This window comes from Melospiza melodia, chromosome 3, assembly GCF_035770615.1.
Source record: "Melospiza melodia melodia isolate bMelMel2 chromosome 3, bMelMel2.pri, whole genome shotgun sequence".
NCBI lineage: Eukaryota > Metazoa > Chordata > Aves > Passeriformes > Passerellidae > Melospiza > Melospiza melodia.
The window spans coordinates 68,157,878-68,182,589 of NC_086196.1; the positions used below are offsets into that span (position 1 = coordinate 68,157,878).

Genomic DNA, 24,712 nt, shown 5'->3' on the forward strand with positions numbered 1-24,712 from the left:
GCGTCACGGCCCGCACCAAGCTCGGCTCGCGGCGGGCAGCAGCGTCGGGACGGGCTTGGATTTGGGCACCGTCCGGGACAAGCGTTCCCTGCCGGTACTTTGCGTTCCCCAGCGCGGATCGCAGGAACAAATGCGCGCCCGCTCCCCGCACGGCACGCTGGCTGCTGCCGGCGGGGCGAGGCTCCGCCCGTGAGGTCACCCCTCTCCGCCTCTCCTTCCAGCCGCCCCGGCCCCGCCTTCCTAGGGTGCGACGCCCTCCCAGCATCACCGGGCGGCGCCGGGCTGCGGGCACGCCCCGCCGTGCGACAGCGCAGCGCGCCGGGCACCCACGTGGAGCGGCCGGGCCGGCATGGGCAAGCGGCGAGGCGGGCGGGAGCTGCTGCGCAGCCTGAGCAAGAAGCAGAAGAAGCACCTGCGGGAGTTCGGCGAGGAGCACCCGTTCTATGACAAGTGAGTGCCGGGCTGGGCGGGGCCGGCCCTTGCCCGCGGTTCGGTGCCGGGGCTGCAGGGCCGAGGGGCCCCGCTCAGTACGGGCCGGGCCGGGCGGCCGCCGCTCCCGCTCAGGCTGGGCCTGGGCTCCGAGGGAAGGAGGGGAGCTGCAGCTGCATGGAGCACTGCCGCTCGCGAGCCGGGAATCTCGAAAGCAGAGCGGAAAGCAGGAAATGTCGGCTCGGATTTTCTTGCAACAAATGCAAACTCCTGTGGTGCAGCCCGGAGGCTGCCGCCAGGAGTGGGGAAAAGGGGTGGTGTGAGGTGAGCTACCATTTTGATACCAGGCCGGTCTCTAGGCTTGTCAGGGTTCCAGCTTTCCCACTGTTTACTCCGTGCTCTTTTCTGATCTCGGGAAGGGTATGAAAATAGAGTAGCGAAGATATGTGTGACAGGAGCCATTCCCTCCTCGGCGGGATGCCCGTCTGTCAAAATGACCTCCTTCCTTTTGTACCCACGTGTGAACTTCTGAGGAGAGAGCTGCTTAGTCCCAATGCTCTGTGATCTGTGCTGCTACTGTAAATTTTTGAGGAGCAGGCACGCAGTGTTAAGGTCTGTGTGTCCCCTGGGACCCTCCTGGCCTGTCTGCATTGGGGTGGAAGGCCTGCTGCAGGGAATGTCCTGTGTCACCTATCCAGTGATGCTCAGTCCCACACAAGACTCTGTATCTTTTTGGAGACACTGAGGTTAGTTTAAGCCCAGCTTGCGCAGTGGCTTCTTTGAAGAATTGCAGTCCCAACACTGGTTAACTGATGCTGGTTTTCCTTTAGTTTGTGTCTGTTTCCCCCTTCACAGACCAATATTTAGCGCTAAAGTAGTCTCTGTCTCTCGTTAACTTTTTTACAAACTACCCTTGTAGTTAGGTGCTTCTAATTCCTTTTGAGACCTCATCTTCTGATTAACACTGGATTTTATTTCAAAATTTTTATTGATCACTTGTAATGCCTGAGCACTTCAGGGCCACATCACCTAAGAGGAGAGGACGACCCTTAAGGTTTATCCTGAGGGTAAACACCCAGTCTGTTTTCTTAGGGAGACATGTGTGATGGATGGGTTTTCTTTTAATTCTTTAAACTTGCGTAACTCATCAAATCACTCTTCCCCTCATTTCTTTCATCATGTGTGTGACATCATTTGCAGAGTAAGGTATGTTAGTGCTTTCTTTTCAGGGTTTCTGGAAGACCAGAAGAAACTCAAATATGTGAACTGGTAATGTATTTTTGTTCCTTCCTTACTTTTATCTTTGTGTAGTTTAGTGAAGTGAAGAACTTAGCATTTCATGTTTCCAGCTTTTTCAGGCTGATTAAGTTGTTCCACTTAGAAAACCAGTGTTTAGGAGAAAAAGATGAATGTGATTTTTGTGTGGATCTGAATTGTTCTCTGTAATGTCTGCCTCTAAACTGTAATACCATCAGAGGGCAGAAGCAGCAGCAGGAAATAACAGCAGTTCTTAACTTTTTTGTGTATTAGTCACAGTGAAAGATCATACTCTAAGTTGTTTTAATAATGTTGGTAAACTTAGTGTTGCATGAGTTAGGAGACTTGGTTCTTTGTTGAGCAAAGAAATATGTTAATACTCATTCTTCTTCAGATTGCCAGTGCTTTACTCTTCTTTCAGTCACAATTTGGTAATCTCCTTTATGATCAGATTAATAAAAGACTTCAAAGTTTTGATATAGAACAATTAATTACTTTGTTCCATTTGTTTCCTGTAGCAATTTTGTGCATTAATGTAGTATTTACTGATTTTTTTTCCTTTTGGGGCTAAAACAAACTAAGAAAGAAGGTAATGTTGTTGTGTTGATGCTCATGGTTTCACTATAGTTTTGGCTGTAATCTGGTCACTGGTTTGTGCAAGCCCAGGACAGAACTGGCTCAAGTGTGGCTTGCTTGAAGTGTAGAGCTGTACAGCTGAACCAAACCTGACCAACTCCCCAGGGAACCATTGCCCACTGACAGCTATTTCACTGACCTTCTTGAAAGCCAGAAGCATTTCCAGCATGCTCTGTCCCTTATACGGGTGCCTTTCTACAGTTTTCAATCCGTGTGTGGTTTTCTTAGAAGAATCTGATGCTGGTTCAGTAAATGCTTTGTCTGTGGAGATCAAATGTCCTCACTCAGCTGAGACTGAAAGAACTGGGTTTTGTGGTGCTCCAAGTCAAATTGGTGCAGAAAGAGGCACTTCAGTCTGTCTCCCAAGATGCTTTCAAAACCTAAATGGAGGTGTCCAGTATAATGATTGGTATAGAATGCTGGGGTTTGAAAAATTGCATTGCATCTATGTAAAGGTTTAATGTGAGAGGGGAAACATAATAGCGTGAGTAGAAGCAAGAGTATTTGCCTGCTGCTTTATAGGCTGTTACTGTTGTTGCTGTTTACATTCTGTTTTGCTTTCCAGTCTGATGATTCTGATAAATCAAGTCAAGAAAGTGATTCAGAGACTGAAGTGGAACAGGTCTCTGGATATCATAAGCTCCTGGCTACCCTGAAGACCTCGCCTGAGTCTGAGAGTGAGGAAGAGGAAGATGAAAGTGAATCAGAAGAAACTGGGGAAAGTGAGGCAGAAATGGGCAGTGAAGGGTCCCAGGAGACTGGAGAAGCAGAGGAAGGCAAAGAAGAGACGAATGACGTTCCAGAGGAGGAAGAAGGGGGTTTGTCTTTTCCCATGCTTCTTTGGTGAATGTTGTTTGACTGACGTATGTTTTTAGCCAGGATCCTGGTGTAGACTGTCTTGTTGGCTGGGTGCTCTTCTGCCTTGGAGACTCTGTTGCTCCATTGGCTCTGTGTGGGTGGGAGCAGCAGCTGCTGAAGGATTTAGCAGGGGAAAGGGTAGCTGTGCTCATTTTGTGCCAGACAGCCTGCTGCTGCTTCCTCAGATGTTGTTTGTGCGGCAGCACAGAGGAAATCCACATGGAGCAGCAGACCAGGGGTTCTCACCCACTCATGGGAGACACAAGCTGTTCCCTCAAGCAGCATCTGGCTTGGCTGTGCCACCGAGAGGAGGGAAAGGTTTGCCTCACAGCATGGGAAAGAATATGGAAATTGGAAGGAAACCTCCAGCTTTATGGCAAGGTGTCCTCATTCATGAAATCTGCAAAGAAATGCTGGGAGAGAGGAGCCAACCTTTAATCATTTCCAATTATTTAGGGTCTCCAGAAACTAAAAGTTAAATTCGCCAAACAGGTTAATTCTTTAATTTTGTCTGGGGGATCACATTTTGTGTTATGTAACATTTGGCATGCTAGTCAAAATTCATCTTTATGGTAGAATGCAAAGTCTGCTCTTATCTTTTTTGATAGAGTTTTGGGAGAAGAAAATCAGTAACTCAAAGGGAACAACATCTACAGACAGTAACTTTTCCAGGAGATAGTAACCTGTTTCTTTCTCACAATTGTCAGCCACAGACACAGCAGAGCAGATGCTCAGCCAGGAGCAGGCTGATGGCACAGATACCCCTTGTGACCCACATCATGGAGTAATTGAGGAGTTTACTGATGTGAAACACGAATCTGAATTTAGCTTGGAAACCAATTTCATGGAAGAGGAGAGTGGAGATTGCAGTGCAGATAGGAAAGACAGCAGTTCTTCACAAGCTCTTCCAGAAGGTAAAAAACTGTGTTTGTGTTTAAGGATCTGCCTTTAGGGGAGTATGTGTAAACATGTTTAAATTGTCCAACACCCTAGCGATGGGTGTACAGCTTCTAAGTTCCTCCACTACATTATTCATGCTGCCCACATGTCAGCTGGTTACATAAGGGACCCTTAACACTAATGCAGATGTGTAGCTGAACCATTTGTTCTCTGTAGCCCCTGGGGACTGGGATTCATGTGGGGTTTCTGCTATAACTGGTAAAGCTTAAAGTATTAGGAGCTAGAAAAGTGTGTGAAGGATGTTCTCTTGCTCTGCTGCTTTAGTAGTGGTTTTAAAACCCACTGTAATACAAAGAGCTCTGCAAGCCTGCACTTGACTATGGACGATGTTCTTGGCACAAACAGCACAGTAGATAATCACAAAGCTGACCTGTGAGGGCATCCTTCACATCTCAGTGGAGTTAGAGGTCAGATTCTGAGAAGCTTGGAGCAGCCACAGTAATTTAGACAAATGCTCAGCGCTCTCAGAATTTTGAAGGTTATGCAGGGGAGTCTGGCTGCACCAGGATCAGGAGAGAGTGAAGCATCAGCAGAGCAGATGTAGTGTCTTTTAAGGGTGTATCCCAGAATCTCAGTGCACTGATGGATGCATCTGAAGCTCCAGTGTTGGAGTTGTCTCACCATATGTAACAAAATAACTGTGTTGCAGGGGTGTGCGATCCTTCAGCGACAGGGCACGCACTGGTGCTTGCACAGCTTCTGCTCATATTTAATGCTCTGTGCCTTTAATATCAGATGGCATCGTTTGAGAGAGAGAAATATGTTTGTAGCATCCCTAGTGATGCTGGCTTGTCATCTTGGAGCAGCAGCTGACATTAGATCTGGGAGGCAGCCTGGGTGATACATGAAATGTGTGGAAGCATCAAAGGGCCATGTGATAGAAAAAACAGCTCGTTCTTGTTACCATGAGAATATGACTTAGGCTGCTGGCATTGCATTTTAATGAGAACAGTAGCTCTCCAAATGCATGCTAAGTATCCTAACAGCTTTGTTCCACCTATAAATGATGCACTACTTCTCAGTGGGTTCTTGCAGCTTGGAAGTGTCTTTATAATCTATTACAGAAAACGAATCACCTAAGACAGCAGAAAGAGGATGAATTTCTACTCTGGTCCTGGGGTCACTAAAATCCCTGAAAATGCACCCCATTACTCCCTCTACTTCATTGGTAAAATGTTGGAATCTGTAAAACTCAACTGAGGAGAGACCCTGCAGTACAATTAAATGATATCCAGTTCATTTCCATTTCTGGAAAGATTTTCTAAATTTTTTTTCATTGTCATGATCAGTAAATGTCTTGACTTTTGCCCGGGTAACTTGTGTGTGGGCTGGATATTTGTTGGCAAGCACCAGTGTTCCCTAATTAGTTTTCTTTATGCAGTGAATGCTGCTGTGCTGCAAGCAGGATACAGGGTTTGGCTTTCACAATTAACTTTGCATGTGACTTTGTGCGTGCCAGTGTCTTTGAGTATAATGTGATTTAACAGTTCTTTGCCTCTCTTTTCCCTTCCAAAAAGAAATGCTGATTAGATAAATCAGACTTTTTCTCACTCCGGGCAATTCTTGTCCCCCGTCTCCAAAACTCGCCTAATATTTTTTCTGCTTTATTACAGACTGTGTTCATATCACTGGGCAGAGCTGTTTGTAAATTAGGAAGGTTAGCAAGTTCACTTGGGACTTTACTATTGACAGCCCTTTTCACCTGCAAGCAATGGACGTGCCAGAGCTTAAGGCAAAAAATTGCCACTGTTTTCCAGTACATACTGTTTTCCTGTCTAACGTTTGATTAGTGCTTGAAAATTCTAGTACTTCCATAAGTGCTTCTTTTTCTTTTTTAAAAGCAATCTGTCAAATCTGTTCTCTCTGTTCTTTGCAGAGAGAATTTGACATCCTTTCTCTCATCTCCAAGTGCTTTGAAATAACTAGTTTTAATTGTGGTGTTGGCCAGCATGGAGACTGTTCATCTCATTTGCAAATCCATTCTGCAACTTGATTCTGCTATTAACTGCAATAGTTCTCAGGCTATTTTTTTGTTGTTACTGTAAATAGATCCATTTAAGCAGCACATGGACAAAGAACTTGAAGAAAAGGAAATAGAGAAAATGTCTACGCTTCCTAAAACTTCAAGTCAAAGTCAGGTAATAATTTTCTGTAGCCATCCATCATTCCTAAAGATGCCTGGATCAAAATAATCCTTTTTTTATACAGGCGAAGTAGATCACAGTTGTTATTATTAGCTGCTGACACTAGAATTATCGAGTTTTTTTTTTTTTTCACTGTGTTGTTGAACTGTTTTCTTCTTCATTTACTGCTGGGCAAGAGTTGAAATGTGAAGTCTGCTGTTCCTGGAGGCATATGCTGACACACCTGAAACACATAGCTTTAGACATTGAGCTGTAGTCCCAAAACCTTGACAAGGGGTGGAAACAGGGCTTGTTTCTGAGTGGTGACAGCACAATGCCAGCAATGTGCTCTGCAGCTGAACTTCTGAGGTGACCATGTGCGCTTTTAAAGCCACTTGTGATGCACTTTCACATTCTGGCTTCAGGATGGCTCTGTCCCTGTACACATTTACATGCTAGTGAAGGGGAATTTATTGCTTATATTACTTTATTACTTAATTCTGGCAATAATATGTGAACTGCATTACCAGAAAACCACCTCATTGCTTGACAAAGAATATTGGTTTTCAAAATACTCATTTTTAGACAAACCTTTGCTTCATAACTTTTCCACATCTGATTTTGTTTTGGAGGCTTGCCTCCCATTCTGGTCAGCCATATGCTGGGTGACATTCATTGGAAGATATCCAATGGTTAGTTAGAGAGAAAGCTGTGATTTTTTTTGAAATTTAATTTACTTTTTTGGCACATGGTGGCCAAAATTACCAGTGCCACCTGAAGCAATGCATGATATATCTTTGCTTAAATTGGTGTAGCTACTTTATGGGGACAGCTGGGGACAACTTGCATGGCAGAAGGCTTAAAGTTTAGAGTTTTCCCCTACTACACTGATAGCTGTTCAAAATCAGACAGACACCCAACAAGACTGCATTTAACAACTGTATCACAACTTCTGGGATTAGCCCCTAATGGGTTTATTTTCTTCTTTGATCAAAGTATGTGCTCATTGGGGTCAGCTGGTAAGCACAGTTGGACTGCAGGGATCTCATCTCATCTCATCCCTGGTTTGCTGGGTGGGTTAGGCAGAAAATTCCTCTGGCATGGGAACAGTTACAGACACATCATTACAAGATCCATCCAGATCTACCTAGCTGAAATTTATTATTATTTATCCTGGCAGACTCTCAAAGGGATTGCATATTGAAAAAAAAGGCAAAAATACTGTATTATGAAAAGATGATTTCCTTAATCTCACGAACTTGATTAAAGTTGATGTCACCAGCTGTGGTGATATGCTTTGAAGTGTGCAAGGTTAGGTACATATGACTCCTCAGTTTTGTTGGCTTATTTTCTTTCCAGTGGCCAAGGCTGGGTCAAGTAGTTTTTTCTTCCACTTTGGAGAAACAGAAAACTTTCAAAGCAGACAAAGAATTTGATGTGAAACAGCTTCATCTCCACAAGCCTTTGGAATCCACTTGGCCAAAAGTGAATAAACAGTTTCTGTCAGCAGCGGACAAACCAACGGATTCCTCTTTTACCCCGTTACAAAGAGAGCTGTTCTGTGTCATGAATTCCTACCGGGACTTGTTCTATCCAGAGAGATCTGCTCTAACAAACGGAGAGGAGATCCGGCACGCTTACTGCCTGCACGCCCTGAACCACGTGCTCAAGGCCAACGCCCAGGTGCTCAGCAACAACGCGCGACGGAGGGACCGAAAGCCAGGCACCGACGCCGATGCCCACAGGGACCAGGGGCTCACCAGGCCTAAGGTAAGGGAGCTCTGGTCCCGTCACCCCCACCCTGGCTGCCTGCTCAGGCTGGACAAACATCCTGGCAGTTTACCCACAAGTGGTTTTGCTGCTGCTCTCTCAGGGAGTGTGTTTCTGGGCGTATGCCTTTCTACATTCCTTCATCATGCCTTGAAGTTGTCCTCCATGGCCAGGGAGAATCCTGTGTGAGAAGCAGTGAGCTCAGGGTTGTTAGCCAGCCTGGTTCTGTGCCAAGCCATGAGTTTGACTTAATCTCTTTTTTTGTCCCTATCACCACAGACTGATAAATTTTCCTGCTCCCATATTTAAATCTGCCAGTGCAGACAGGTGCCTCCATATCAATCTTCAGTATCCATGCAAGGTAGCGTTGGCTGTCATTTAACGTGAGATGTGCCTGAAGTTCTTTTGTCCTTAGGCACTTGTAAGGCCTTGCCTGCATGAAAGGGTCTTTCTGTTTGGACCCCAAACCAGTCCTTCCTGGATTCACAGCATCCTGTAGTTGATAACCAGGTGGATTCAGCTATGGCAGCCTGTCACCAGTGTGCCAGCTGCTGGTTGAACAATTCCAGAGTTGGGTTTCAGTGTTTGCTGCATGCCTGGCAAATCTCTGGTTTTTGTGTTGATTTCCTCGTTAGCCATTTGTATTTTGGAGTTCTGTGCAGAAACTATTGCCACCCATCCAAGAGCCAGCCCTTGACCCTGTCTCTTGCTTGCCTGGAGAACGTGCTCAGTTTTCGGTTCCCCTGAGTGAGCTGGGCAGCCAGGCTGAGCTGCTGGCCAGGACCAGTTCAAGAGCAGTGCATCCCAGTGCATCTTCCCTCCCTGCTGCTTGTCAGAATGGTTTTGTTTGGATTGCTGGGATGCCCCAGGGGGGCAGATCCAAGCCCAAGTTTAATTAACGTACGCTTAATAGCAAGTGTTTGTGTTTGATGGGTTACTCTCTGTCACTGTTGATCTGCACAGGTGCTGATGATAGTGCCCTTCAGGGAGTGTGCTCTGCGCATTGTGCATGTTCTCATCAGTCTCCTCGAAGTGAATGACAAGAAGAAAATAGATGTGAGTAACAAAAAGCGCTTCAAAGGGGAGTATGGCTCTGACCCAGAAGAGAAGCCCCCCAACCTGAAAAGACCTGAAGATTACGAAGCTGTCTTTGCTGGCAACATTGATGACCACTTCAGAATTGGTAATAACCTACTGAACAGATGATTTTTGGCTTGTACAGAGATGCTACATAACAAAATTTTCCCAAATGCCTCAGAGCTATCAGAGCTGGAAGTTTGGTGAGACTCTAGGCTGTGTGGTATTCCTGCTGGTTTTGCCCTGGCAACCTGGATTTTTCTGAAAATCTTTCTTGCCTTTCCAGAACTTAAAAAGGAAGAGAAAATAGAGAAGTAATTATTTTCACATCAAGTTCAGAATAATCTAAAATGCAATGACAGCTTTATTCTAGCAGGACTGCCCACACCTCATTTTGAAGATAGCCTTGATTATGCAGCAAAATCTTTTCAGCAAAATCAGAAACAGTATGTTTCATGTTATAAAAAAAATCTTTTGGGTTTAATTAGCCTGTTCACAATGTCTCGTGTAACGGTTGGAACAAAATTAAAGCTCAGTACTAAGCAAAGCAGTTTTCTGCTGTGCTTCCCATGGTTTTCATGGAAGCAAATGGCTAGCCAGCAAGTAGGAGTGTTGGACAAGCAGAAAATGTGAGACTGTTTCATATAATATTGTAAACTTATGCTGTTTAGTAACTCAGTATGCATAGAACTAGCTAGTGGCTTGGTTCCTGGAGCTGCTAAGATGAGAAGGCAGTTTTTGTAACTTAACTTGACAGATGAGAGGCTTTTGAAATACTGCACCTTGAAAGATAAATTGGCACCCCAAGAAATGTAATGATACAGTGGAAGATGTGTGCAGGTCGCAGTCAGTCTTTCTTCCTTCCCCAGTGAATATCTCTCAGGCTGAGAGCATCTTACTTTCAGTAGCATAATAATTTTCCTTTCAGTCCTCTCCCATACCACACTCTGCTTGTTCCACTTACTAAGTGTTAAGACATGATTGAAGAAACTTTCAGTGCTGTTAACTTGCAGAGGCAAATTATAGAAGCAGAATAATTTCTCTTTCTTACTGTGCTGCACACCCTGTTACTTCTGCACAAAGATCTCATTTAAAGCACATTTGTTATGCCTTACTGAAACCGCCATTCTTTCACATTTTTAAACAGAAAAAAGACTTGATGTTTCTAAACTGTGTATATGCTGTGACAAGTGATATCTTCTTCCTGGAAATTCAACCAATTGAACCTTTTCTTTTTTTCTTTGTTTTTTCATTTTTTATCCTTGGGTTGAAATAGACAGCAGGAGGGGTCCCTGCTGCTGCCTCTGAAATTCTTAGAGGGGCCTTCAGCTGAAGCCATGATATCTGCCTTCACATGGACAGGGAAAGAAGTTGGAGAGATTTTGTTGGGCAGATTGAAGGGGGTGGTTTGAATGTGGTCTGCACTAGCTGCATTTTTAAGACCATGAAACTGTGGGTCTGGAAGTGCTGCCACATAGTTATGACACAACTCTCTTTGATTCCTTCCCTTTCATGTCTCTAACGTGAGAGGTGGTGCATGGGCTGGTTCAGAGTGTACCCTGCAACATGTGGTGTGAGAAGCAGTGTAGGTGCAAGACTTTAGTCACTGTAGCATGAAGAACCTTGTCCTTTGTGGTTTAGTAGCAAATCATTCAGCCTTGTGAATAATGAGAGTTGATAGTCAAGAGATCCACCCCAAATCTTTCATGACAGATTAAAGTAACAGTTACTATAATACCCAAAGTTCAGGATTCGGGGAGAAAGGAGTAGTTAATCATTTTTGCATTTTTTTTTTTCTTAAGTTGTTCAGTCTCCTCATTCCCCTGTTCAGCAGAAAATCAGAAACAGTATGTTTCAGTTAAAAATTTTCATTCAGATTATGAAAAATCTTTTAAAAAATAATACAGAAATACTTTGCCAAACTGCATGAAAAATTTCCACATGCTTGTCAGATGGGGATAGGTGGGTAAGCACTTCTTGGGGAAAGGAGAGTTTCAGACAGATTAGTTGTGTCCAGCTATATTCATCAGTGTGGGGAGAGGAAATGGGGGAAATTACTGTTCCAGAGCCTCCTGGAGGAACGTGGTTGATAATTGATGTTCACTGAGAACTTGCTGTTGGTGTTGTTGGACAGGGGTTGCCATCCTGCAGAAGAGCATGAGGCTCTATGCACCCTTCTACTCCTCAGACATCATCATTGCCTCTCCTCTGGGCATCAGGACTGTCATTGGTGCAGAGGGGGAGAAGAAAAGAGACTTTGATTTTCTGTCATCAATAGAAATCCTCATCATTGATCAAGCAGACATTTACCTGATGCAGAACTGGGAACACGTTCTGGTGAGTTTTCCAGATATGTATTCATTTTTGTGCTGCGTTTCCCATATATGCCCATTCATTTTTGTGCTGTGCTGTGTCTTGCTGGTCTGATGTTGCTCAGTTTTGGCAGTGAGCAGTATTGCTGTTTTTACTGACTTGATTCTAGACATGGATATTCATTTCTTTTCCTCCCTCCACCCTGATATCTACCTTAAACTAAGAATATTCTTTCTACAGATTTTGGGTAGATTTCAGGACATGTTCTCTCTAAAAGTTAGTTTGGTGCTTTAGTAGTGTATTTCATCAAAGCTGGTTTTGGACAGTTTTAATTATCTTGCAGCATTAAGAATGATGATTTCTTTAATCACATTTGGGAGAAATTATGCCAGCTGTCTGACTGCCCAGTGTCTCAGTCAGATTGCAGCCATGTGAGGAATCTGGGCAGCCTATTTCAGGTTCCTCCAGGAAGCAAGAGAAGCTGGTGCATGTCTCCACCAATTGCACATACTAAGCATTAGTCATGTACAGAGTTAAACAGTATGAAGGGTTTCCTGTACACTTAATGCAAGTAGAGCTCTTGCATTGTGGCTAGCCTGCATCAGTACCCCTGCTTTTTGGCTTTTGGTTAATAGAAGTTTTCAGGATTGAATTCCTAGGGTTTTCTTTTCCACATTAAAACACCTCTGAGGTACCTGGACCAGAAATTTTGACTACTTGATGTCACTATGCATTTTGGATGAGTCCAGAAGGTCTTCTTCTCTCCGGAGTCGCAGAAAGGGCACATGAGCCTACACAATACCCAAGGAATGAGTCTTGGAGTCTGTTTTCTGTGTTTCCCTTTAGGTGCAACTGCCTGCCAAGTGGTGGCAGAGATGCCAGTCCTAGGCATTGTTCCCCGAGGGTAAAATGTGGCAAATTTCTTCAAACTCTACCCGAATGTGATGAGAGTTGTGCTGTGCTTGGGCTTCTTTTAGCTCAGAAACCTTGGGCCCATTGCCTTTAGTACAAACAAATCCATTATAGTTGCCCCAGGAGAAGTTTAGAAAGTTACTGTTCCTGGTGACTAAAGAGATGGTAGCTTTCAGTTCTGTGGCAGGAAATCAAGTAAATTGCTCTTGCTGTGGTCAATAAATTCCAGACAGTGGTGTCTTGGGAGGTGCTGCTTGTTTATATTCTGTGCTGCCTTGCTGGTCCCTGCCCTCTTTCCCACTGCAGTCAAGGCTTTTGCAGGCAGTCAGGGATGTCAGCAGTGATGTGTCTTCATGTGTGTGTGCAGCACCTGATGAAGCACATTAACCTGCTGCCTCTGGACTCCCACGGCGTGGACTTCTCCCGAGTGCGGATGCTGAATCTCAACAACTGGTCCAAGTACTACCGGCAGACGCTGCTGTTCAGCGCCCTCCAGGAGCCCCAGATCAACTCTGTCTTCAACAAACACTGCTTCAATTACATGGGGCAGGTGAGTTCACAGAGCAGCTGGAATGCTGGTGTGCAAGGGAGGGGAGAGGAAGAGAAAACCCAATTGCAGAAAAATTCTATAACTCAGTTGCTGAAAGACTGTGTGCCTATTGTTTCCCTCACCCAAATGTTTCAGTCTGAATCCATGACATTACATACTGTGCCAGAGGCATGAAGAGCTGCTCCTCATGCAGTGATGCTTATTTGATATTTTTCTTTCATAGTAGCTGCTGTTTCATGTCAGAAATCAGATTTTGGGTTTTTTAATTTAACAGACTCGAGTTATTTGTTTTACTTATTTTGTTGTTAAATGGAGAGTTCATTTGCTTCCCTTTTTTATCTCCTACTGTGTAAGTTGCATGAACTGTTAGTATTTTGAAAGAAACAGGAAAAGCCAAAACTTCAGGAGACCATCTCAAACACACAGGGCACAAGCAGTCATCATGTATTTAACAGACCTGGTTTGTCTGTCATGACTGTAGCTTTGTATTGGAGCTTTCTTAAAAACAGCCTTGTGCACTGTTTTTCTTAAAAATAGTGCTGTCAGATGTGAGCTGCAGAAAGCTGTCTGCAATGTGCTTGCCTTTGGAATGCTGCTTCCCTGAACATCCTACTTCCTTCTCACAGGTGGCCGTCCGCAACGTGCCGCTCACTGGCTCCATCAGCCACGTCGTGGTCCAGCTTCCTCATGTTTTTCGGAGATTAGAAGCTGACAGTGTAACCTCTGTGATAGATGGCAGGTACTGTGTGTCTCAGACTGTTTTGCTGTGCCCTAATGACTGCAATTTCAGATTCAGTGGAGCATACTGCAAAGCACACTGTGGGCTCACCACACAAGTACATCTTCATTATTCCTCAGGTGTAGGCTGGGCTCTGTAGAGGTGGAGGGGAATACTGACCTTCTTCTTGCCAAAGGCACTGGAGAATACAGTCTGGGGAAGAAATACCAATCTCAATACTACAGTTGTGTAGTGCTGGTAATGGCTTTTATCTTCCACACATGTAGAAATCCTGTGAAATTAAAAGAAGGAAAAACATAGTGAAAATCTTTGGCAGTCTGGTGTTTGATGAGCTCCTGTCTGAGCTCATATCAGTATTAGAAAGCTGAAGTTTCACTCTGGTTAAAACATATTTGTTGTTTTAAATTGAGGTTTCAGTTTTTCATCGACAAAGTTCTGCCCGAGTACCGCGATGCCATCATGTCCCACACGCTCATCTACGTCCCCTCCTACTTTGACTACGTGCGCCTTCGCAACTACTTCAAGAAAGAGGACCTGAATTTCACTCACATCTGTGAATACACCAAAAAGGCTGCTGTCTGCAGGGCACGGCGCTTCTTCCTCAAGGGAGAGAAGCAGTTCCTACTGTTCACTGAGCGTTTCCACTTCTACAAAAGGTGAGTTGTGTGTGGAGGGATAGAATGTAAGAGAATAGTGCAGAAGGCAGTCTCACCCTTGAGGAGTTGCAGCTGTACTAATCACCAAAGATTAGGAACAGGCCTGCCCTTAATAGGCCACAGCCTATTGAGTGTTCTTGTTAGACACAGCCTTTATAGCTGTGCTACAAAAGAATGGGTTGGCTGGGTGAGCAGAGGTGGAGTTTGTTGGCTGTGGTGTGAAGAAGGAGGAGTCAGTGCTGTGAGGAACTGCCCATGAGAAATCACCAAGAAGGTAGGGGACCTTTGCAATAAGATGACAACAGTTGTGGACCGAGTTTTCCCTCTGAGTTGTGTGTGCTGTTCTGAAGGTGGAGTCTGACCTTAGTCATAGATGGGCTGTGCTGCTTTTTGAATCTGTTGGATCCCTCTGAGGACTTCTTTGACTGAAGTAAGAGTTGTTAAGTTTACTTTCAAGTTCTTTCCTGTTGTCAGCAGTCCCTTTGCAGAGACTTTAATATTTTGTTATGAGCAGAGCTTTATTCAGGAAGATGAGTGCTGCCAAGTTCCAGTGATGTCAGGACAGGATGATACAGCCTGCAAATGGGATTCATTGGGCCTTTTATTTGTGTTCATCTGTGCCCCAGTAATTGTATAAAATTTTGGAAGGAATATATAATTGGTTCAATAATGCAATACAGCGAGCTGAGGCCACTTGGAAAATTTGTTACATCCTGACTGGAGCTGCTTTCAAGTTCCTAATGGAACAGGATTTTTTTCTATTAGCAGATGTGTTGGCAAATATGAAAAGTTTCATGAGGCTTGGTCTGATCGGGCTTCACTGTATTAAAATCCAAGCTGCAGAGGCTGACCACTTCATAAATTGGTGGTGGTTGGTACTTTAGAGGAAGTCGTTGTGCCTGGCATTGTGAGATTTTCCCCCTAAATTCTATTTGTCTGTTTAGTCTTCAGTCCGTGACATGGGGTTTGTAAAGTTGAGCTACAGCTGATGTGCATTGAGGTGGATGGAAACTGGAAGACTTGATAGAGGACTGATGTTTTACCATGCATATTTTGTAAAATTTGCCTCAAGTGGTTTTGTTTTTATTTTTTCTGCTACAGGTATACGATAAAAGGCATTAGGAACCTCATTTTCTACGAGTTACCAACATACTCCCACTTCTACAGTGAGATTTGCAACATGCTGAAGGCCACAGACAGTGGGGTGGATGCTACTTGGACTTGCACTGTGCTCTACTCCAAGTATGATGTTCAGAAATTGGCTGCAGTGGTTGGCATAGACCGCGCCGCTCAAATGCTACAGTCCAAGAAGAATGTGCACCTCTTTGTTACAGGAGAAAATGATTAAGGGATTCTGCAGACTGGATGAGTGGATGGACCTGCATTTTACTTCTAATGCAGATTTTTATATTGCTTTTTAAAAAAGTATTAAACTTTTTACTCCCTTTTGTTAAATATTCTGTTGAAATTGTTTGTATAGTATTAAGTTTTGTATTTCAGTACTCTGCCCAACAAGAGATGAAGGGTGTCATTCAAAAAAGCAGGGCTTAGAAGGTGTTTTCTGTATAGAAACAAAATCAATCCAGAAACTATTTTTCATGTATATTAAAAAACTCATGGGTCAGTAAAGATTCATGCAGTGATAAATAGCTTTTGGTTGAACTGTTTCATTTAATTTTCAGATGTAGCAAACTCACTTTCTTTTCTCAGAGAGAAGTTTTTCTTGTCTAAGATAAGAAAAATGCCCAAGTATTAAATGAGTGACTGTTCTGTAAGCTATTCTGTAAACAAGGGATGTGTAGGCAGGGCCTCTATAGGACAAGTGTGTTTCTGAATGAGAGTTGGACTTGCTTCAGGTTGGCACTTGTGAGAATCCTTAAATGTGCTTGGGTAGAAGCTATGGGGTTTGTGTTTTTCCTGCTGACCTAAGTATCTCTGCCTCCTATTTCCAACAGACCCTCTGGCTGGTCAGTTTTACCAGGGATAATACAAAACCAGGGAATTGCAAATGCCCCTGGGATGGTATCTAGCACCACAGGTGGAGGTGAGGTGGTTGGTTTGTGTCCGGTTGCTGTGTCTGGTTTTTCTCCTGATGGTTGCAGATGGACATGGAAGCATCCTGGTGCTGCCTTTTTCTTTTTCTCCTTCCCAGAAGCCAAGTGTAATTGAAAGGGAGTTAAAATTAGAAGGATTTGTTTAGGTAAGCACGTGCTAGGACTGCAGGAAGATTGTTCTCCAGAGGGGCAGGTGAGCCCTGCGTCAGCCCCAATGCAAGGAGGAAGCATCCTGTAATAAGCTTTGAGGGAGTTCTTGTCTAGGAGGCTTAAGTAAAAACACCAAAGTGAAATACACTTCTTGAGTAAATGAGGCACATGCTTTCTGCCAATTTTTGTCAAATTCCTGATTCCTGTATTCCTCAAAAGCTGTGAACAGTAGTTATCATTCAGTACACATGAAAATCCATGCAGTTTCTTGCTTTGCATTTTAAGTCATGTCAGTTAATTTTACATACCTCTGCTGTAGCACACAAGAACTAAGAGCCAGCCCCAGAAATCTTCTCCCAGTGGATATCTGTCTCCTGTACAGCACAGAGCAGTAGTGGCAGTCAAGGATTTTTATTTTATGGCCCAGGCTGGATGTGGGAGAATTATGGCTGTGCATATGAAACAAGCGCACAAAATAGGATTAAGGAATTTCCTTTCTACACCGGATGTACTTAGCAGAGATAAGAGCTGACCTCTGAGGAAGCTAAAGTGGGATAGCTGCTTAGGGAGATAACATGATGCAGTGCAGCTCCTGTTTAAAGAAGCAGCAAGAGTTCTGTGCCAGAGCCTTAACTCTGCAAGTATTTTTCTTCCTACACTGAAATTAAAAGCAAAGTGCCTTGAAGGGAGTAAGGCCAGACTGTAGACTGAGGCCCTCATGATTTTTTTATCAGCTACCTGGGTTTGTTCCTAAGACAAGCATACTTGGAAATTTGAAATGTGTATACCAGTGTCACATTTCTGATGTTGATTACTAATTATAACTCGCTGATTGCCAAAGCAGTGTGTAAATGCCTCTTCACTGCCTTCAATAGGTGCTCAGGGCTGCCAGCACTGAGCCTTGGAGCACTCCTGCATGAGGGTTTTGTGCCATGACAAATTCTTACTTGCCTTAAGGAGCCTCACCAGGCAGCACTGATCCTAGGCAGGAATTCTGCATAGCAGCCTGTGCTAGTGGGTCAGATTTGCTGATATGGAGAGCTCTTCTCTGTGCTGGTGTGAAGGTCCCTTTTTTATCATCTTAAATAATTCCCTGGGGCAGGGGTTTGTCCAAGACTGGTTCCAGAGACAGTGAGCTACTGGGAGATGATGAGCACCAAGGTCAGAGTCTGGCCCATCCTGGATGTGTGTTCATGGAAACAAATGCTGTGTTTGCTGGGACAACTGCTGGCTCCAAATTAGTTACTTTAGAGCCCATCCTCCTGTGATAATGTGGCTTTCAGGGGTGGCTGAACCTAACACATTTGTGTGGGGACACTAAGTTTTTGAAATGGAATCTAAAGGGTTGGGTTTTTTTAAGCTGTTCAACCCTTGTTCAAATTCTGACACAAATGGAATAAGAAAGGTGTTAGCAAGTATGATATTTTACCTGTTTTTACTTGGCAGCATGCAGTCTGCAGGGTGAGTATTTTGCCATTTTTTCACAAGAATGCACCAATGATGAGTAATTACTCATCTTGACTAAACAAATGTAAAACAATTTCCTCTTCATTTTGACCTCCTTACCAGACCTTTGTGAGGGTGATGGTGTTCTTAAGAATCCAGTTTTTGGTCATTGTTTTAGGAGGATCTGAGAGCACTGGCAACTAATCCTGTATTCTTTGGGAAATGTGCTGTAGCACAGTGTGAGAGTCGACTCCCTGTTCCAGGCCCTGGCTGCTAACACTGGTGCCAAAGCATTAGCACCTAGCTTTGGGAAGTTCAAACCCAAGGGTAAAAATAACTGGTGTTAAGGTGTTAGATGAGAATTTCTCCTTAGTATCTCCTGCCTCAGGAAATTTCTAAGGAAATCCTACTAATGGGTGACCAAGAGAAAGACATACCTGTCTCTGTAGGAAAATTGTTCTTGCAGCTAAAGAGTTCATGCTCTAATGGAGCATTTTTTCACTAGCAAAACAATCAGGATAAGAGGTCTATTATGTTTTTTTGCTCCTTTCAAAGATAACAAAAAGGTTTTGTTTTTTTTTTCCTCTGAAAATGTGTTTGCAGGATAGGAGCCAGCCTTCTGCTGCTGCCTGTATTAAAGTGGAGGAGGCAGGGAAAGGTGACTTCAGGACAGTCTGTTTCCACGCTGGAGAGCTGCCTCCTGTGAAGAGGCAGGTTGTTGGTTTTGCAGCAGTTATTGGGAAACATGGGACGAATCACATGAGAGAGAAATTGGAGCATTCCTGTTAACAACAGCAGAATTAACAATTACTTTACAGCTGTGCTGTCACAGGCTGCCAGGGTTTCTCAGCTCTGCATTAGTCATGCTCCATGGCCTCAGACCCAGGAGTTACTCTCCAGGGTTTGGGGATTTTTTGGGCTTGGTAGCCAAGCGTGTCTGATGAAACAGTTTGCGGAGGGGCAGCTGAGAAACCATCGTGGGGGGATGAAGGAGCAGCCTGTGCAGAGAGGGATGTGAGCAAGGACAGGGTGCAGTCACCCCTGCTCTCCCCCAGCTGCCTGGGCTGCCCCAGAGACGGCAGAGGGGGCTCCTCCCTTCCCACAGGGCCAGAGAGCTCCCACAGCTCTGCCTGGGCAGGGAGCAGTGCCCTGGGGAGCTCACTGGGCTGAGCCTTCATCCCGCAGGGAAGGTGGAGGTGCTGCTGGTGTGCTGGGCCAGGCTGCAGCCCAGGAGGGAGGCACAAAGCCAGAAGCCTGACTGGAAAACACCACACAGGATTTAAGCTACACGTGTATTGCTGGAGCCAGAGCTCCTCCTGGCCAGCAGGGTGCTTCTGCCCATACTAGATCCAAGACGAAGTTCAGTCCCTGTGGTTTAAAATCTCATCTTCTGCGCTGAGCTTGACAGTAAAGGGTAATTAAACAGCCCAGGGCTGGTTGTATTTCAATTAGCCATTAGCTTCAACGGTGCTTGAGGGTTGCTTGCTTTATCAGGTGGACTGGGAGTTGGGCTGAGACCCCCAGCTCTGGGATGGATAAACAAATTGCAGGTGAGAGCTGGTAATGAGAACTGGTTACCTGAATAGAGATGAGGGACTGGCCATAGCACTGAGTGGTACTTAAGGAATAAATATTTGATTATGTGAGAGAGGAGCAGGAATTTCAGTAAAAGACATGAGAGAGATGAAGGCTAGGTACAGAAAAACAGCACATAGGACAAAACCAGGATTGTAAACGTGGAGCAGTTGACAATATAATTATGTAGTCACAACTAAAACCAGGAATTTGGCCTTGTTCTTTCAAACAAAACAGGAAAATCACACTGAAGTCCTACATGCTGTACATGACATTACATTTCCAGGGTCAAGTCCTTACCACTGACAGTGGCATGAATCTAAAGAGATGTTGCCAGAAGTGCTAAAACAGAGGTTTATCAAGATGCTGTAAGGTCTCTTATTAGCCCCTCCTTTATGCTCTTACAAAAGGGGTATTTGGTAGCTGGGACAATAACTGAAAAGACATTACTAGTACCTTGTCATTACTAATAAAGAAGCAGAAATTTCCATTTTATTTACTTTCCCTGGGTGCCACGTGTCAAAAGCCGTCACTGACATTTAATTAATATGTTAGTAAACAATATTTAGTTATAAAAATTTATATTTCTAAAATCAAAGTAGCAAAAGCAGAATTGTTTTTTTATGAAGTCATGAGCATAGATATGACATGAATAAATGGGAACTAGTTAATATAATTTATTTGTACTTTTACAAGGTTTTTAAGAAGTTCCTTGATAAGGGGGGTTTCTAAATTATTTGGTGATAATAATTTGGTGATGCTGGAAGGATCACAGCAGCTCATTGCAACAGAAACTTCCAAGTTACCCTGTGCCATGTTCTCTGCTGACTATTTCTGTAGCATGAATGATCACATCTCCCTCTCCAGCATTATTCTGTGAATTGGTCTGGCCCCACTAAGTAGTTAATCACAGAATTAATGCTCCTTTAGCCTGGGGAAGAATTTGAAAGGAGGGGAGCATATTTGGCCTTGCAGCTGTTTGCAGCTGGGCTCAACAGGGAAGACCTGTCCAGAAAAGCCCACTGGAGCATCAAGAAATGGATGATCAGTCAGGAGGTGTTTCTGAAAAGCAGCCTTGTTGGGTTCCTCTGGTGCAGCCAGCGCTGAGTAACTGGAGAACAAGCCAGGTTTTCTGACAGCTCATGTTTCTTAGACATCACTGAACACAGCACTGTGACTTAAATATTGAAATTACTGCCCCTAAGCATGGTCTCACCCTTTTCCCTGTAAAAATAAAGGACATGTTTAAATTAACAGAAAAAATTACATTTGAAGTTCCAGGTCTGAAACCTGGCTTGCTTCTGCTCTGTTGCCCTCTCCCAGAGCAGGGGAATAGCCAGTGGTAATTTGCATCACCCCTTCTGCCAGTACAGATCCCTCAGGCTGCTTTGTGCTTCATTTCTCCCTGCCGTTCTCCCACATGGGTATTGTCAGTGGAGCTGGGTGGAATGCAGATAAATGCTGGTAAAATGCAGCTAACCCAGGAAAAGAGCCCCAAAGGAATAAATTAGTGTCTGAATTAATTCCTGCTACAAGCTGGAAGTTCTCCAGTAACTTCAGAAGCTGCTTGCTGGAGTCCAAAGGAAGGAGAGATCATGCAGAGATGGAGGTGCAGAAGCTCTTGAAGCGCTCACAAGCTTTGTGAAACCACTCACCTGAACTGGAGGCATGGGAGTGTTTGGTGGAATTCGAAAGAAGAGCACCTTGTCTCCACCACCTTCACCTTGTCAGGGATGGGAAGAAATGAAGCAGAAGTCAGAATCTCAGTAAGGTCCTGTTACCAAAGAAGGAAGACCAAACACTAGTGCTCCAAATTTGAGCACCTTGGTGCACCACAAGAGGGGCTTCTGGGAGGGAAAAGAGCAGGACAAGTCTCTGTTCCTGGGAGGAGCCACAGGGTGGGGAGGCCCCGGGGCGAGCACAAGGGTCAGGGCGCTCCTGGCAGTGCTCGGGGAGCTGCCAGCAGCACCAAGGCAGCCAGGTACAGAGCACCAAGGGCAAAGCTTCCTCCTGGGAGAGGACTGGGCTCCAGGAATTCTGCTGCACTTCTGCTAGAGGTACAGAACAGCGTGAAAGAGACTCAGATCCTGGGGGTTTTCCCCAAAGGAAATGAATGGTACAAAGTACATCTTTTATTCCCATCAATCAGATGCAAATAGGTTTCCATTCCCTTCTAATTAAGGGAGGAAAAGCAGGGAAGAGCCTCTCTCCTGTAGAAACCTGTGAGCCCTGAGGCCAGCCCAGGACAAGCAGTGAAGGAAGGTGCAGAGTCTCCACCAAGCAGGAGAGGCAGAGCAGGAGTTGCCCTTCAGGTGTCACCCATTTACAATAAACTGATCTGCTGCCAATTTAGGGACAGTTACACCACAATAGGTCACTGTAGGTCTGGCTTTGCACACGTGTTGCTTTTTCTTTTTCATTTCCCTCCAGTCTTTTCATTTTTTTTTTCTTGGAGGAGGGGCTCAAGCAGGATTTAGCAATGCAAATAGGTATGGTACAGATGTTTTGCCTGTGGTGGTGAAATGGCAGTGGTTTTGCCCTTCTAAGGCAAAGAGAAGGAAAGAGCAGCAGGATTTTTTTGCATGGATGTTTTGTAGCAGGAACCTCAATGGCCTCTTAGAGAGTAAGGTTAGTCTTTTGCTTGTATAGTATTTTCCTAAAGTTGTGGAAATAAAGAAAACATAGTCAGTGTGCAACAGAGAAACATCAATGATTGTATTCTGGGAGCCTGTCTCCTTAAACTTCTGGTGCCATGTAGCAATTTTTCAATGCTTTTCCCTTGGTTAAAAAAAGTGTCTTCAGCAGCTAAAATGCTAACACATTTCACTTGCAAGTGGTGAGCAAGGGCCAGGACTTTTCAGCAGGTTATAGAGCATCTAATAAATCATTTATTGGCAAGGTTTAGAGCAATCAAAACTAAAGGAGAGCTTTTTACTTGGGCTCACCTTCAGTATGAACTTTTCAGGTGCTTGTGCACATGTGTAGTAGTAAATTAAACAGATACAAGGCTCCCAGCTTATAGAAACAAACAAAATATATATTTCTTGGATGCAGGGGCCATTCTCATGTTAAGAAATGACACTTCAGTAAGTGGCACTGTGCTGAGGAGCCCATTCCAAAGCCACATCAAAGGCTTTGTCAGCCTTTGGGCATCTTCTGTTACCTGCAGAGCACCTCAGGCATTTGCTTGTGCTGTGCTCCCTCTCTTCCCATCTTTCCCAGTATGCAGATGAGTTCCTGGCTGACCTGTCAGGTGGGAATGGTGATGAGGAGTCCCAGTCATTCACAGCGAGGACACGGGAGCGCTCCATTCCCTGCTCGTACTGTGAGGCAATTAATGCAATTTGTGCAGTTTGGCTGAATGAACAGTTTGAAATGAACCATTGAGCCATCTGTTCCTGCAGCTGACATCAGGCGTGGCAGGAGTAGCAGTCAGCTTTGGCTGGGAGAGAAACATCTCACTGTCATTAAGGAAAGTTCAAGAAAGGGGGGCGTGGGTTTGCTTTTTTCTTCCCCTTGTGCTATCTTTAAAGCAAACTCTTTCTTTCATATTTTCCTGTGGCTCAGACTACATACCCCTGAGAATTTTCTGACCTCTGGTCTGTGGCTTGGCAGCAGGGGAATGGCTACACCAAGCACCTTCTTTTCTGACTGCTGGCATGCATTTGATGAGAGGGAGGTGCTCAGCAGCTTCTGAGTTTTACAGGTTTGTTTTGCTCTTCCCTTGCTCTGCCCATCTCCATATGCTGCTTCCTTGAGCTGAGGTGTTCTAGAAACAGCATCCCTTGAAACCAGCTCTCATGAAGCTTTTCCAAAGGTCTTCTGGAGGTCATATTTCATCTCCTGAAATTATTAAAGCCTACCTGATACAAGAAAAAAAACATTATGCCATTAGTTGTAGGAAGCCCAGGAAAAATTGGACCTGTTCCTCATGGAAAAGGAGTGCTATGTACAGATGACCCTCAGGAATTGGGTGTTTGATGCTGGATCTGTGTTGGTGCTCACTGAAAGAGAGCCACGGGGAACAGATGCTTAAGGAGTTAATGCTGGTGGCAAGGGGATAAGATGAGCTTAGGGCAGGGAAAGTGTAAGCAGAGACTTAAGCAGAATATTTTAAGATTAAGTAGGCCTGGTGGACTGCATGTCTGAATAATGCACAGAGATGTGATGCAGGATTTCTCTTAACAGTTGTGGACAGGCAAGATACCAGCAGTCTGGGAAAAAGCCAGGACAGTGCCTGTTTTTAAGTAGAGCATCTGTGGGGAGTAGAGAAAAGTTAGGGAATTTTAAAGCCTTTGCACCAGCTCAAAACTTTTAGGATGAATTCCCAAAACAGCCTGGAAGTACTTACCAGAGAGCTGACTGATCCAAAAATAACCACAAAGAAAAAAAAATAAAAAAAGAAAGAAAGAAACTACATCACACCAAGCTCATTTTGTTCTCGAAAAGAGTGGACAGAGAAGAAACCATAGATGTGCTTTATCTTGATTTTCAAGGCTCTGGCGGTGTGGTACAACATTCTGGTTGAGAAAGCCAGGAAAACACTGAAAGGGCTGAGCTGATGCCCAGCTGAGTGAGAAGCATCTCTGGAAGGCAGCAGTGGCAGCAGACATTACATCACAAGCTTTCCATCACTGTCTGCTCTGGAGCAGGGCTTTTAATGGGTTTGTTAATAGCCACTGCTGGCAAAGGCCTGTGCTTATTACATCTGCACATGATAAGAACATTCAGGATCTGTAAAGGGCAGGGTTTGAATGCCAGATGTTATCAACAAATAGGAAAAAAAATGGCCTGGGAATGAAAAAAAAAAAAAAAGGAAATTCAACTAGGACAAGATCAAGATCATGGTCTTGGGCTGAAATAAACAAATGCACAACACAGTGTAATAAAATATGGTGCTTACCAAAAAGATCTGCAAAAACACAAAGTGGTATTGTCATGTGCTAAACAGGAATCTGCACTATAAGGATTAAAAAATATTTTTAAGTTCTTTTACTTTATAGGAGTATAATCAAAATCATTTATTGACAAACACTAGCTAGTGGAGTATCCATCTATTCTGGGACACTGCACTCAGAGCAGGCATGGGGCAATTAGTGCAGGGAAGACTGAAAAACAAAAAAAGAGACTGAGACAAGAAACACTTTGGTCCTCAAAGGCACAAAAGCCTGTTCAGAGAGCAGGCAATGCTCTTTATGGTTAATAGG

At 44.3% G+C, this 24,712-nt stretch overlaps 1 protein-coding gene across 1 annotated transcript; it reads left to right on the forward strand.

Moving 5' to 3' along the window:
• The first annotated feature begins 329 nt into the window (after window positions 1-329).
• On the forward strand, window positions 330-15,929 carry UTP25 (UTP25 small subunit processome component). Its single transcript, XM_063152127.1, has 12 exons — window positions 330-450; window positions 1,659-1,698; window positions 2,888-3,137; window positions 3,879-4,094; window positions 6,190-6,278; window positions 7,623-8,033; window positions 8,997-9,216; window positions 11,245-11,447; window positions 12,703-12,885; window positions 13,512-13,624; window positions 14,035-14,280; window positions 15,382-15,929. Exons 1-12 carry the CDS (start codon window positions 350-352, stop codon window positions 15,626-15,628), a joined length of 2,319 nt encoding a protein of 772 aa, XP_063008197.1. The 5' UTR covers window positions 330-349; the 3' UTR covers window positions 15,629-15,929.
• Window positions 15,930-24,712: the final 8,783 nt, after the last annotated feature.

What these genes read in the sequence shown, in the direction of transcription:
- UTP25 (XM_063152127.1), top strand. Translation starts at nt 350, where the DNA reads ATGGGCAAGCGGCGAGGCGGGCGGGAGCTGCTGCGCAGCCTGAGCAAG. An exon ending in GAGCACCCGTTCTATGACAA is followed by an intron (nt 451 to 1,658) that starts GTGAGTGCCGGG and finishes CTTTCTTTTCAG; the next exon opens with GGTTTCTGGAAGACCAGAAG. An exon ending in GCTTCAATTACATGGGGCAG is followed by an intron (nt 12,886 to 13,511) that starts GTGAGTTCACAG and finishes TCCTTCTCACAG; the next exon opens with GTGGCCGTCCGCAACGTGCC.